A 15,721-nucleotide genomic window follows, 5' to 3' on the forward strand; every position below is an offset into this window, starting at 1 on the left:
ACACACACACACACACACACACACACACACACACACACACGCGCACACGCACACGCACACGCACACGCACACACAGATTACCTGGAGTTGGGCTTGAGGTTCTCCACAGCCAGGTGTGTCCCAGTAGAGGGTCCGGTGGACCATCTGTTGTTGATGACATCATCATATGAAGCACTGTAGACCACGTAGCCTGTGGGATGCAATGCAATGCAATGTAAAAGGTCAAAGTTCACAGGCCTTTTTTCTTTTTTTAGAAACTCTTAATCAATAACAATAACAATTGACTCAGATCTCATAATCTCTGCCTGTATTTAGGACATAGAGTACAGTATAGGAATTGGTTCTACAACAGTGTTTCTATTGAAATCATGCAAAACAGTGTGTAAATGACAATGTTAACCTACAGTATATCCTTAAATGGAAGTTGAAAGGAAAATGTCCATTCCAAGACCAAGACACAATATTAGTTACTTAACGGTTACCTAAACAAAAATCAACATCTGTAAAGGTGTTTTGTATTATTTTGTCAAACAAGGCCCAAATTTGTTTTAAACCTGGTGTCATCAATCATTATGACTGTGTATGCGTAATTCTTTCCTAATAGCAGCTATTTACTTTTGGATCAAATCTCTTCAATTAAAAACATTGCGGATGATTAGAAAGACAAAGAGCAAGAGAAAATAATAGAACTAGAATCATGAGGGGAAAGGTTATGGAAATTGTCTAGGAAATTGTCTGCCAGGAGATGTGGAGGAATGGAGGTCATTTTCAGTTAACAGTGAAGAGTAATATTGCAGCCCCGGGTATTTTCTATAGGTCACGCAGAGTCTTCTACAACCTGTCCAAATTGCTGTCTTTCACCTCCTGTTTTCCCCGTCTCTGGCTAATCCTCAGACGCCTGTGAGTGTCCTGAGGTCATGGCAGCCTTCGATCATTCCACACAGCCAATGGCAACCAGCGCTGCCACACACCAAACTATCAAATCGTTCTTATTGGACGGTTAAGGGCCTCCTATTTTTGCTGGAGCCATGCCAACACAGCTGGCTGCAGGAAAGAGACAAGGGAAATAGTAATGCAGACACTTTTCTCGTTTACTTTCTCTCACTGTTTTTCATTCCTTCTCTGTTGCTGACGTTTTGAGGGGAATCGCTGCAGCTTCTTAGCTACTGGTCTTTGCTGTATGCCTCTTGTTCACTTTCTATTGTATCTTTTTGTCTGTCTGTCTGTCTGTCTGTCTGTCTGTCTGTCTGTCTGTGTGCCTGTTCATTGGTCTAATCTGTCCGTTCGTCCGTCCACCCACCATCTATCCATCCACTGATCATTGTTGGCTACTGAGAAGACTCTTGTGATGCCTCTTGCCTCTACTTAATGCTTTGGCCAGTTGTTCACAACAAACACGGAGCAGACATGGGATAGGGCTGCAGAGAGAGATAACTTCAACATCTGGAAAACCGCATAGACGATGAGAAATGACACAGATGGAGAGAGAAAATAAGAGCGAGGGAATAGATGCAGAAAGGCCATTCCAGTACTTGCAGGGTGTAGTTCTTTCAGTAGGCAGGAAATCCATTGGTATTTGGTTTCACTGTCTCCGAAACCCAGTGAGTGTAATTATGGATTCTGATCTTCAATCTCCAAAATCACTTAACCACTTAAACCCTATATACTACTGTACACCATACTCACTGTATCTCCTGAAAATAGATGATCCACAAGCTCTACAAGCTTGTAGAATTGCTATCTTCACCGAATGTTCACCTGTGACGTACCCAGATTAGGGATGATAAGGTTCATGTGGTTAACGGTAGACATTTCAGTCTGAATCTGAATAAAAAGGGCCATGCATTTGTCTCCAACATTTATTTTATGCCATTTTGCTGAACTTCCCGACAAGACTGTTGGAAGGCTCTGGCTCGGCTCATTCAAAAAAACTGCAGCTAATCACTGGGATGAACACTGATCTCTGATACAACTGATCCAGAATGACGCAGCACGGCGCACGCCCGGTCTTCAAATCTCCCTAAATGTTTATATCTCCCTCTCTCTTCTCTGTGTTCCCCTCACTGTCTTCCGCTGCTGGCATCCATGTCAAAACACTGGTGATGACCTACAAGGCAATCAAGGACATGCACCCCCCCCCCCCCCCCCCCCATATTCATCCCCTACACCCCTTCCCGTACACTAGACGAGCAAACACAGGAAATCTGTGCCTCCCTTTCCTCCCTTGGCCAACGCTTCAAGCATCCTAGACTAGAAATGCAGAGATGAGACATGGATAAAATACCAGTCAATAATACCAGCCAGTGTAAATAAGTATGTGGTCTTTTGGTTAGAAACTCAGCACATAAGACTTCAGAGCACTCGTCTTAAAGGACCATTCTGCTGTCAATTCATATCATCGTCTGTTCAGCTTCGGCCATATGTTTACTTTTACAGAGTCATTCAAACTTTCCTGAACTTAAATGAACAACTGAATCAATGTTGGCTATGGCTAATATAATTGCACAGTTAATTAGAAATGGATGTTTGAATCTTGTTTGTAAATCAACTTTTTCCTCTATGGACTGTTTTGCACCTTAAAATGCATTACATGTAACAACAAACAACAATATAACTTGGACAAAAAAATAACCATGCAATGACATGTAGTGTGTTGTTGCATTACCTATCTGAAGCAAGTTTCAAATCACTGCAGGTTGATTTTCATATCATTGAAATGAATCCAATGGCTTTGGATAATGGTCAGCAGTAGCCTAATGTCTATTCACAGCTTCAGCCATATATCATACATGCATTTAGACAATATATCTGTTTATGGCTTTTTAAAATGTATTATTATTTTTGTTTAAAGTTTTATTAAAACAATCCTGAACTTAACTGAATAATTGAATCATAGTTGGCTAAACAGAATTGCGTAGTTAATTAGTCATGGATGTTATATTATGCAGATGTATGTTGGTTACTTGTTCATAGGTTCGATTCCTGGCCCAGGTTAGATTCCCAGCCCCGGCAATGTGTCGAGGAGTCCCTGAGCAAGACACCCCTAACTGGTTGCTCCCCCCTGCACTCAAATTTGACCACAATTTGGGCAGCAATCAGCTGAGTGAAGCTGAAAAGCGGCATTTCCCCAACGGAATCAAATGGGTCTAAATTAATTAATTATGTTATTTCTCTCTATTATGCAAGCATGAACAAACAATGATAGCGATGAATGTGGATCAACATTGCCAGTAATTCTTAGTTTGTTTAGGTGGGGTTTTGTCTTGTCATATAACAATGGACTTGTCGGTCCTACACAGTACACAGTCGATTTATCCATTTGTACAAATGGAATGGAACCATATTAACACAGTCAACCCTGACAATAAAAAAACGGACAAAATGTGAAGAAAAAGACAGATTATGTGAAAAATACAACAACAATTTTACAGAAAGTGTGAGAGGCAGAGAAATGCCCAAGGCAGAGGAGAGCAGATGGAAAGAGAGAGCTGGAGAAAAACGCCTGTGACAGTAGAGGATTAGGCCATCTATCTGTTTTAGACATCAGAGGATAGAGCAGTGCGCAGCGCAACCGGGAGCCTACGCTGTCACGCCAAAGACAACATGCCTCTCTAACTGACTAGACCATGGGTTCCCAAACTTTTCAGCCCGCGACCCCAAAATAAGGCGGAAATTGACTCGCGACCCCACCTAAACCTAGAGGTCATTTATGCACATAAACTTGCACGTTCGGTGTGCATTTGTAATGTATTAAAATGGTAAAATGTACCATTTGTGATCATTTTAGATGGTATTTCATCCATTCTGTTGAATTTAAAGTAAAAAAAAAAAATTTTTTTTTTTTTTTTTTTTTTTAAATGACCCAAAATAATTTCGCGACCCCACGTCAGTCTCCCGCGACCCCAAGTGGGGTCGCGACCCCTACTTTGGGAACCCCTGGACTAGACCACTGTCTGATAGTCCACCACGCCATACTCCATTATCTTCTGCCCCCCCCCCCCCCTTCACTTTACCTCTCCGCCCCTCTCTCTCTGGGTCTTTCTGGGTCAAAGGAGGTCTGTCATTTTTACTGGGAGCCTCTGAGAAGGTATAATGACCCATTCGGGTCATGTGCTCAAGGCATCCTATCTTTTGTCATGATTTATATGCAGTACATTATACTATTGGAGTGAGTTCCTAAAATCGAACTCGAGGGAGATTCAGGCGACATGCTCCAAGTTTATGCATTGAGCCGTGCAACATTGATAGATTAGAAGGCTATGGGAAGTTGATAACAACAGCATTAAAGTCCAGTCAATCCTTGAGATGATTTATAAATACTGTAAAACTGTGGTTCTCAAACGTTTTGAAGTCAGGTTTTGCTGTATTTGGCCGCAGACCCCCATCTGAAAATATTTTGTGCCAGGCCCAAGATTTGTGTTGTTAGAATGTTTCAGAAATATTCAAAATTCATCAAATCTTTTGCAAGATTGAAAAAAAATAGTAGATCTGGTAGATCGGCTATTTTCAAATAGCCTAGGCTGCATATAAGGTTAAAGTGGTTGAAGTGATTTCGATGCTTTATTGCTGCCATATTGCTGCTGGACCCCCTGGAGACCCCTCAAGGACCCCTGGGGATCTCCAGACCCCACTTTTAGAACCACTGCTGTAAAAAACTGTGACGACCCTTACCTGACACCATATCATCCTTCAGTGGAATGGCCCAGTCCAGGATGACAAAGGAGTGGCAGCCCTCCATGGCGACCACAGTGATATTATGGGGCTTGTTCTTGGGCGGCTGGTTCTGATTGTCCTTCTCCAAGAGGTTCTCCAAGATGTCGACCTGAAGGTATTCCAGAGCCTCATTCAGGGAGCAGGGAGCACCTGGATCCTTCTGGATGTAGTTCAAATAGGGAGCTAGTTCACATAGGGAGAGAACACATGTTGAAAGTCACCTGTGCATTATGGGCCCAGGGCTGAGAGTGTACAGGGTTGTGTATATGTTTCATTGTGCGACCCTCCCTGGCCCTCAGTTGGATTGCCTCTGACATGTGAAGCTCAATGAGGTTATAAAAGTTATATATTTTTTTCATCCTATTAAAGCTAAAAGCGCTATTTATTGCACAGCAGAATTATTGCACAGCTTTAGAGTTAAGTAGTCCTTGCATTGTATCATTTTTATCCCTCGATTTTGTAACCCTTTTTTTCACCCGGTGCCAATTTTCTAAGTGATCCTGGGCACTACACTCCCCCCACCAGCCTAGGGAGCCCAGGGCCGAGCTCATGCCTCCTTCAATGCATGAGAGCCAACTGACCTTCTTGTCACCTGCAAGGGGGGAGTTTCCTTGGTTGGACATAGCGCGTGGAAGGAACACGTTATTCCAACCAGTTCCCTTCCCCTCCATCAGGAGCCCCGGCTGACCAGGGGGAGGCAGTATAGTGACCAGGATTACTGCATGTTTTTGTGAGGGTATTAAGTACCCTAGGAAACACGGGGAGAACATGCAAACTCCACACAGAGTAGGCCCTTTCGCCAAGTCCTTGCATTGTGCATTTTCGTTCCATTTCATTTATTAGGGCTACTTTGCATTAATATTTTCTACTTGACTACAAATGTCTTCTTCTGGAACCTAGACACACTTATCTCTTTTATCTTTTTTTCCAAGTGTTTCCTTCCATAGAGGACAAAACTGCAAGTAGTGACAAAATAATGAGATAGTTTCATAAGCCTGTGCAGTACACTAATGTAAGTCCAAAACACACTGTACTGTAGGTAACTGGTCCTATTAAATATCCTGTTGGACCCGTTTAGTTTGTAATGTTTTCATTGGCTGTGCTCACATTACTTTATTATTCTTATGTTAATTTGAACTAATATAGGGGGCGCTGTAATTTAAGGCTGCTTTTTGTTCCCAGTCTGCCCCTGATTGCAATAATTACACTATTAAAACCTTTTCCTATTAAACGTGTGCTCCAGACCTCCTCTTCTGTCTGGTTTCATATTTCATGGGATCCAGAATCCCAGCAGCACCCCTGTTTCCAATACATGTCAAAATGTTAAATGTCAATGTTAAAATATCACATTCTTTGAATATTTTTCTAATTACTTATTCAGATCCTTGACCTCAACATAATAAATCTTAAGGGATAAACCTTGAATTTTTCTGTGGCAAAGATTGTTTCCTTTTTCTCAATACCGAGGCCAAGAAATGAATTCCCATTTTCCATTCATGTGGAAGTTATTGCTGGTCTATTGTGAGTCATATTACTTTTAAACGGCTGTGATTCAGAAGTTATTGCCGGTCTAGTGTGAATCCTTTTTTTAACGAAAGCTGTGAATCAGAGCAACTGCTGGTGTTGGTTCATATTGACCATATTGACGCGGTGGCCATTTTGCTCATACATCATACTCTGTGGGGGGTGGGAAAACCCACCCGGACAGGGTCAGTAACCTGTCTTCTTCTGCCTTCTCCCTTAATCTCCTCTTTTCCCTGCTGTGTCTCTTCTTGCCGTTTGTTCTCCATGTCCATGGGAATGCCAGCTGGATCTACAGCTGCGAATACTTCCCAGATATTCCACAATTCCCGGGCTGACTGGGATTTGGAGGGGAAGCGCAGGGGTCTGGATGCGCGCCCGTCTCCCCGAAAATCTGTCCCTCGGCACGGGCCAACAGGGCTAACAACACGTGTCACTGTCTACACATTGACGACGCGCATGCTCTGTTTGTCCATACGTTACACTGTACACACAACTACTGTATGTATATATACACAGGGATTCCCTTCTCCGTTCATGTGATAAAGTACATCTGTCTGCATGCTGTTGGGATTTATGAACACGTCTGTCCATACTGTATATATATCCGCATGTCCGTGTCGTATATTGCATTCACACATCCATGTGCTTGACCGTGATCTTCGTGGATTTATGGCTAGATATATGGTTTTATGATGAGTCCTTGGTCTTGGAAGAACCACATGTGTGGCTTGTGTGTGGATTCTGCCCCTTTGATTTATTTTTGAATGGTGCCATCCACATCCACAGTGAGCCTTAGTACATTGCTGTCTTTGGATGATACGGTCCGATCGGATAACAAACTCATTTCCTGTCTGAAACAAGGTTGCACGACGCTACACTTTCCCACAATATGATTTTTTTGAAATGCCCAGTGTGTGTCAAAATACTTTCTTTAAAAAAAAAGCCCTGGATGAGCAAGACTTCCTCATTGTTTGATTTATTTCAAGAAATTATGAAATAAATGAAATAATTTGCAAACATTTGGCTTTTCATGTTGTTGACTCACTCAAGCCAAACTGAGGCAGGGCTGAGCGGAGATGGATAAAGAAAGAGGGTAGTCAGTCTCATCCAGAAGCTAATGGAAACTACAGCCTTTCTCGTACTAGAGCGTTGGCATGGTAAAATCGTTTTTTGTTTTCTTTACTCATGCTAAATAGTAAAAAAAAACAAGACAGGTTTTAATAGGTTCTGTGCTTAACTGTAGTCCTGGGTTGTTTTTGCCGGTCCTCCCTTAAGCCACTTTTAATATAAAATAATGTAAAGTAACTGGAATCAATAATATACTGAATTTAGAGTTAAGTAATACCCCTTAGACTTAGAGGGTATATTTTGGACTAGCCTGTTTTATATAAACTGGACTAGCCCAGAATATACCTGAAGGTATAAAACAGGCTAGGCCACTTTAACCCCGGTATAGTTTGGCCGGGGGTGTACTTTGGGCTATTACACCTGGTATAGTTTGGCTGTGGGTGTACTTTGGGCTGTTACACCTGGTATAGTTTGGCTGGAGGTGTACTTTGGGCTGTTATACCTGGTATTGTTTTACTGGGGGTGTACTTTGGGCTGTTACACCTGGTATTGTTTGGCTGGGGGTGTACTTTGGGCTGTTACTGTACAGGAAACAGGTTTATTGTTTATTTTTAGATCCTCAGCAGTATCTACTCTTTCTGGGGTTAAACAGTAAAATTACGGTAACCATTTGAACCCCATATGGTTCTCCCTATATTTAGCTCTATGCTAGTGTATTTACAGTTTTCTGTTATTGTTTTGTGGGGTAGGCTTTCGCAGGCTTTCACAGCGTGACACGTTGTGAGCTTGTTGATCTGCAATTTTCTGGGTACCCCAAGCGTCCTTGAGGGGGTTCCAGGGGGTCCCCAGCTAAATGATTGATAATTAATCTTCATCATTATCGTAGTACAGTACAAGTAAATTCAACAAGAGATTGGACAAGAATGGTTATTTTTTATCTCTATATGTACCTACAGTACATAAACAGTAAAGGAATTCTGGACCAAAGGACAGACCCAAATCATGTCTAACAATAAAAATGTTCTTAGATTGGTGTCCCAGAGATCAAATGGGGGTCTGTGGCCTAATGCATATTCATTTGGGGGTCTTTCAATTTAAAAAGGTTGAGAATCACTGCTACGGTGAGACTTATAGATAAGGTTGAAAAAAGGTGAAGTGTTCCTTTAACACAGAGCTGCTAAGCTGGATGTGAAACTTTCAACTCGTAAAAAGGACAGACGGTGTCTCCATGCACATTGAGCCAACATGGCATCTTCTCTCTCTCTATCTCCGCTGAGATCAGCACCTTTAACTTTTTATTTTTAAGGCTACGCTATCCTTGTTTGTTCCATCAAAACGTTATGGATGTGGAGATGTACCGTAATAGGTTTCAGATGAGTTCAGCTGGCACTTTATAATCATCAGACAGTTACTGTTTACCAAGATGGATGCCGGCCAGAGTAAGCCGTGTCATTTTTCCACTGTTGCTACTGGCGCAGATAGTGCTGATGATAGTACTGATAATGGCACTTGATAGGGAAACAGCTCCAAGTAGCTTATCCCTGTTTAAAATACTTTAACAAAATTGAATGTAAATGACACTGACAAGAATCACAATTGTAATCAAGAAAATGAAACTAGGATTTTAAAACACAGTTTTACAAACTCTGAGTGAAGCGTCCAATTTGGCAGCTTCTCCAGAAGGCATGTATTGCACAACAAAGCTGGGAACCCTCATCAGTTAGAAATCTACTACAGACCCTGACATTATTAGTTGTAGCTTGTAGGTTTAAAGAGGTGGGGGGAGCCTTGTAGCCTAGGTGTTGTTTTTTATCTCCAGAGCATTTCCAGGTTGGCTCATGCATCCAGATGAGGCGATAGAGGAGAGCAGGGGCCAAAACAAGCACATTAAAGCCTTACAAGACACAGCAGTAGTCTTTGGTTCACTGCTAAGAACCACTGGACGCTATGTCCCCTGTTTAGCTCTCTGCTACTGTACCATGTCAGTGGAATTACTCTATTTTAGACAAATGAAGTGGAATCAGCCATATTTGCGTACCGCTTTCAGACATACATGTCCACCCCCACTTTCCACATTTTCAGAGGTATCAGAGTGCTGAGTGGTCTTCCATTAGTGTGCCTTCTGTCGGAGCGGAATGCTTTGTTGAAGTTTGTTTTATATGGGTTCATGGCTCGTGACTCGTGTGGATGTAATAACACGCACCCTCCAGTTAGAAAGCTCACACTTAAAGTACTATGTAAGCTGTCAGTAGATCTGCACAGTTATTGTGCTTGGCAAATGCTCTGATTCTGAAACAGAGGCAGTAGTCGTGTCAGATTGTCATTCATGAGTCGCCCCGTTGCGATCACAGCGTTAATCCTATTGATTGCCATAGACCAATACAATGATGGTATTTCCGTCACCTTGCGGTGGTTTCTCTTGGCCTATACCATTGTTCATGTAAATTATATGAGGCAGTCAAGTTCTGTGAATGTATTTATGAAGTGCAGCTGAGTGAGCCAAGACGAGCGAGCCAGAATTCATTTTTCCTCTCCTCCTCTCCGTGAAAGAAAACAGCGCGCACGTCAGCAGGCGGAATATTATTTATGACGCTGAGGCACACTTTCATGTGCATGTGCACGGCACGCACATACGTGCATAATATAGTATGTATGCAATACTCTGGACGCAGGCATTATGATCCATCACAATCTTAAACGCAAGAGATTTATCTATATCCATGTTAGCTAAATGCTGAGATAACTTCTCTGTCTCTCTTATTTTCTCACATACCCCCTACCTCTCTTACCCCCCTTTATTTTTGGCATTACTACTTGGCATTACATAGACTAATCTCACAGAGGGTTTCCACCAAAAATGTATTAACTGCGGAGGGAGAGGAGTGATTTTTCATGCCCTAAGTCAAATCACGACTTACTATCGGGAGTTTAAATAATGTCTCTTCAAAGACATCCATCACAGATAATGGGCTTAACCTTGAAGTAACGAAAATATTACTGCACATGCTGCGATTTTTCTCCCCAACTTTTTAATACAGCACTTAATTTATGCTCCATTGTACGACAAGGTCCCGTGCCGAAAACAGCAGATCTACACGGTGTGAGCTTATACTAGTTCGGCTGTTTTTGACATGCAACGAAGTATAGATCGCTAATCTTTGGTCTGACTCTGAACTAGGCTGAAGGATGTAATTGAACATGACACACACACGCACACACACACACACACACACACACACACACACACACACACACACACACACACACACACACACACACACACACACACACAGACACAGACACAGACACAGTAAAAGAAATGTACGGTACCTGTGAATCGTTTCCTCCCCGCAAGGTCAAACTCTGACGAGGGTTTGTTGTGAGGCCTGGTGTCTGGTTCTGGGGAGGGGACCTCTGTGGTGGTGGTAGTTGTAGTGGTGGTGATGGCGGTGGTTGGCTGTAGGGTGGTCTGGACAAGGACCTCATCTAGCAACATCAAAGCCGTCAGTGAGGTAATGGCGCAAAAAAAATTACATGCTTTACAATGCATAATTCAATAACACGCTGCTGCTATTTTACGGTAATCACTTGTAATTGTTTCCTCAATCTCTGCGTAATTAGTGTAATGAGTCATAGTGGTTTAATTGATTGTGGGCAACGGTGTGACCTCATTGGAAACCAGCCTATTTTCCTTTGAAAGCCAACGCTTATTCTTATGTAATGTTTTGCTACCAATATTTTCCACGTGAGGGGGCCATGAAGAAGGTGACGTTTCACAACAGATTGCCGAAAGGGCCATCTGAAAGCCTGACAAATGTGTAGGAAATAGGAATACACTGGGTGAAATTCAATTAGTTCCTTCCTCTTTCTTCACAATTTATTCCCTGTGCGGCGCCAATGGACCTTGGCATTACATCATGGTCCACACACATGCACAGCACACAGCTTCAAACTATGGCAAGCTAATGCTTTTTTAAATAAAATTGTAATGCTTCATGTGACAACTTTCAAGCAAAACAACAAAACAGTTCAGTCCAATTTCGCAGCAAAACTACAAAGGACATATAAGCTTTCATCGACTAATCGTTAAGGTAAATTTCCATTCTGTTAGTGTTCAACTGAACTCGGGGTCCATGCATTACGTAACAACACAATATGAAGACCAGCAAATACATCACACCAAATCGCAAGCCAGGGCATTCTCTCTGGGTTAGTAATGGAGTTCACAGGCAGCGTGGGTCCAGTTTTGAGGGGATGAGGGAGATTAAAAACAGCAAGCAATGGAGAAAGCCCAAAACCCAAACGCTGAACCAAACACAATCCAAGGACCAGAAATCAAACACACAAGAACAGAAACTCAAACGCAAACTCCGCAGGCGATGCAAAGCAGAGGAACGAGAGAAGCAAAGCAAACAAACGCACGAAACCAAAGCTAAACATTCAACAAACAATCAACAAACATGCAGTGCAGGTCAACCCGGCCCGGTGGTTGGTTGGTCGGTCGGTAGCCATACTCAGCCAATACCTTCGTCTAGAGCTAAAGCATCAGGCACCATGCCCACTGTAACCGTGGAGTCCATATCCATCCCTGAGGATTCCTCTGTCAGAGAAGCAAGACAGGCTGTGGCATCAGTCTCACATTACAATATGTATACATTTTCAAGTAGCCACACGCACACAAGGCTGCTCATGCATGCACGCACACACACACGCACGCACAATCACACACACACACACACACACACACACACACACACACACACACACACACACACACACACACACACACACACACACACACACACACACACACACACACACACAGCTTCACATTAAAAAAAAAGCTGCATACATGTGCGCATACAGTACACACGCACATACTGTATATACACATACAGTACACACAAACACAGATGTGAGATGAGTTTTCATTTTGCATAGTGTGTCATGTGCAATGGAATGGCCGTTTAAAAAGTCTGTGTAAAAGCCTTACACTGTAGTGTCAGTGTCAGTTTGGCTCTGAGTGTGTACTGTAAAAATGAACACAGTTACTGTAAATTGCCACAAAATATTTTACAGTGCACTGTTTCACATTTTCCCCGTTTAGATTTTACAAGGAAACACCTTTGTAGCTGTCTGAATATGTCTGTTTGCATGTGTTTGTGCTTGTTAGGGGACTAATAACAGTTGTATGGACAATATACAGTAGGTCTATTGTACGTTGTACAGCTTTTGGCCATCTGTCTTACATCCTGATTGTATTTATTTGTTGTTTTAGTTCAGTTTCACTTTAGTTTGACCTCACTTTGTTTTTTGTTTTGTGTGTGACCATTGTATACATACATACAGTATATACTGTATACTGTTCTATCTATCTATGTATCTATCTACGTGCGTGCGTGCGTGCGTGCGTGCGTGCGTGCGTGCGTGCGTGCGTGCGTGCGTGTGTGTGTGTGTGTGTGTATATATCAAATCTGTTATACTTCAAATGTATTTGATTATACTGTATATTAACCTTATTTTATGCCTTTGATTTTGTTACCTATAAGGTGCGGTGTGCGTGTGTTGCGTGTGTTGCGTGTGTTGCGCGTGTGCGCGTGCGTGCGTGTCCATGCCTAGGGTCTAGAGTGTGGTAACGCTAACGGCAGTGTGTGACTGACGGTCCAGGGAGTGTTTTTAAACCAGTATTAGTCTGACCACAGGCAGGCTCCAGATGTGGAGTCTCACATGTGGTTACAGTGGTCTCACATAGACACACACGTCTACACACGCTCTGACCAGAACACACACTGTTATAGGACTCTGTGGGCACAGACAGGAAACACTTCAGGCCTTAGATGGGATGGCTTTGACAAACAATACATGAGAGATGTAGTGAAGTCATACATTATTTGCCTCTACTATTGTAGACCTCAAACCAAATACTGAATTTTGGAATTGTTAATCCTGCAATACGTACGTTGTCCAACGTATGTCCAATCCGGTGCGACGCCTGCTTCAAATAATGTATCACTTATTTATTATTTTGACATTTTCAACTACATGTAGTCCAAATGTCACTGACCAAGGTGAAATGTTTCTGGAAGAGTAGGGTTACAACTTCCAACCACTGTAGATATGCTAGTTATTTGTATCGCTAACGCGTATATTAAGGCCATTTTTATTACTTACTTACTTTGGTGGGTTTGGATGGGGACCAACCCCACCTGATGAGCAAAATGGCTGCTGTGTTAATATGGACAATTGTTTTCAGTTATTTTCTTTTTTCACAAAGACTCACCTTCAGGATAACAGTCCAGAATACCATCTGGATCCAGTACTGGGTACCCATCTTCATCCGTCTTAGAGTAGGTACCTGGTGGACAGGTTGGAAAAGGCTCTAGAGTGGACTCCTCTGAGCTCCACTCTGTGGTGGCAGGTATTGTGGTGGGTTCAGTTGTGGTAGTGGTGGTGGTGGTGGTGGTCCTGAGATTAGGCCGGTCCAGCCCAACGATCGGTTTACCACCTACAGTGAGGTGCTTGTCTTTGGGATTGACTACTGGTCGGCCGTCCCGGCCATTACCGAAAAGAGCCATGCCTTCCTGGTTCACCAGTGGACTGCCCTGGTTGTCTGGGGGTGGATTGGTAAAGAAGAATGAAAAGGGTAGGAATTTAATGAGGCTGACTGTCAACAGCATGTTGAATCACATTGTAGATACTAAACAACGGTACTGGCACCTTTTACCAAACCAAAAAGTCTAAATCAGGGGTCTTCAATGTTTTTCAGGCCATGGACCCCTTAGCTGAGAGAGAGCAGAAGCAGGGACCACTACATTAAACTTTTTCATAGATGTTGTTTTTTGTTTATTTGTTTACACATTATCTTCCCTATTAATATGTTGGTTGGATTCATGTTAATGTGTATTTTCAGACATTTAACCGCTTAAACCCTCAATACTTGACCTCTGTACTTGGTCTGCTCTATTTTCCTTATACACCAAACCTCTTTGCCGAAAATAGCCAAGGCGTTGTGAGCTTGTAGATCGGCTATTTTCGGTTAATGTTCCCCTCAAAATAGTGATGCTTAGGTTGAAGCGGTTAATGTAAAAAAAGAAAGTTCCTATCACACAAAGATTTGGTGGCCACACTGTAGTAACTCCCCCTGTTGAAGACCCTTGATCTAAATAATGAACATATAATGGGTTACATTGTTTTTCCCCTTGTTTTCTGTGAGACATCAGTTAAACATATGTATTTCTACAACTGAAGCCCCCTCATCCTTTAAGTGAGAACTGCTGTAGGTCATTGACCTTAATATCCAAGAGTGTCTCACCAAAGATGGTGCGTCCATCCTCTCCAAGCACCACTCTTCTGGGGTTTCCCTCAGAGTCCTGAAGAATCCTCCCCTCCTCATTCATCAGAACCCCCCGGTCCAAGTCCACCACCTGGACAGTCCGGAAATGAACACAATCGGTTCTCCAAGTCAATTCTGAGAGCTAACATCTGAATGGAAGTCTCGTTACAACAACAGAGACTTAGTGAAGTCATACTCTTGTGGCGTATAAATACTTCAACAGGCAGATGAACAGAGCAATTTATTTGCAGCGTTAAAATGCCATACTGGAAGAATTAAGAGATAATTGGAAGCATCGAGTAATAAACCATTGTACAATATTTCATCTTATGCTGTGAACAACACATTCATACTCGGATCTGTTCATACTGTGAGTAGTTTTAAGAAAAAAAATGTCTCCTGAGTACAATACCAGAGAAGGCATAAATTGTTTTTTACAATGTGTAATCTCTGGAATATTTGTTTTTTGATTTTATAATGTGCTATGAGTAGCTTACATGCTACCCCCTACTCCTGACTGCCTTCAAGCCAAGTTTACAAGACCGCTCTGGAAATAAGTAATGTGACTTAATTGTCCTGATAGATTAAGTGATAGATTGTGTGTATTGCAATACTGTGTATATTGCACTATAATTTATCAAATACAATTAATCAATCAATTGTTTGTTTAAAAGGGCAGTAACATGCATTCCAATTGGTTCTTGGCTCAACAGGAATGAATCATAATATCCAACAATAAGTCTCAGCAAAGTGCTATATCATTGCATATTTCTCATCACGTTTGATTAAATATAAATAAATACAAACCCATTTTTTCCCATCAGGGCCAGTAATGAACCTGCGACCATTGGCTTTGCTGTTGTCATTGGATGAGGAGGACTCTTGTGTCTTGTCGTGTGTGGTCGTCAGGTTGGGACGACCGTTTTTACCTTAATGATTGGAAGGTTTCAGTTAAAGTTAAAGTTAAAATATATTTGATACACCTACAAATTAAGGTGCTACAATAACAGATCATAATGTATCCTTTATCTTATGTTTTGTTTTAAACAACACTGACCAGCTAGTTGACACTGGAGTACAATA

The 15,721-nt window shown here is 42.1% G+C and overlaps 1 protein-coding gene across 4 annotated transcripts in view; it reads right to left on the bottom strand.

The window, feature by feature from the left end:
* Nucleotides 1-15,721, bottom strand: part of fndc1 (fibronectin type III domain containing 1) — a gene marked incomplete at its 5' end in the record, with an annotated part of 46,086 nt that overhangs the window by 10,173 nt on the left and 20,192 nt on the right. For 3 of the 4 annotated variants that reach the window (XM_084082479.1, XM_084082478.1, XM_084082477.1), the window contains 7 exons: nt 82-190; nt 4,672-4,896; nt 10,636-10,791; nt 11,831-11,905; nt 13,586-13,915; nt 14,618-14,729; nt 15,446-15,567. In XM_084082479.1, coding sequence (XP_083938605.1) covers nt 82-190; nt 4,672-4,896; nt 10,636-10,791; nt 11,831-11,905; nt 13,586-13,915; nt 14,618-14,729; nt 15,446-15,567 — 1,129 coding nt within the window. The remainder of the gene's footprint in view (nt 1-81; nt 191-4,671; nt 4,897-10,635; nt 10,792-11,830; nt 11,906-13,585; nt 13,916-14,617; nt 14,730-15,445; nt 15,568-15,721) is intronic. The other variant, XM_084082480.1, reaches the window with a different exon arrangement.

The sequence above is a fragment of the Gymnoscopelus microlampas genome (assembly GCF_963454915.1).
Source record: "Gymnoscopelus microlampas genome assembly, chromosome: 16".
In the NCBI taxonomy this organism is placed as follows: Eukaryota; Metazoa; Chordata; class Actinopteri; order Myctophiformes; family Myctophidae; genus Gymnoscopelus; species Gymnoscopelus microlampas.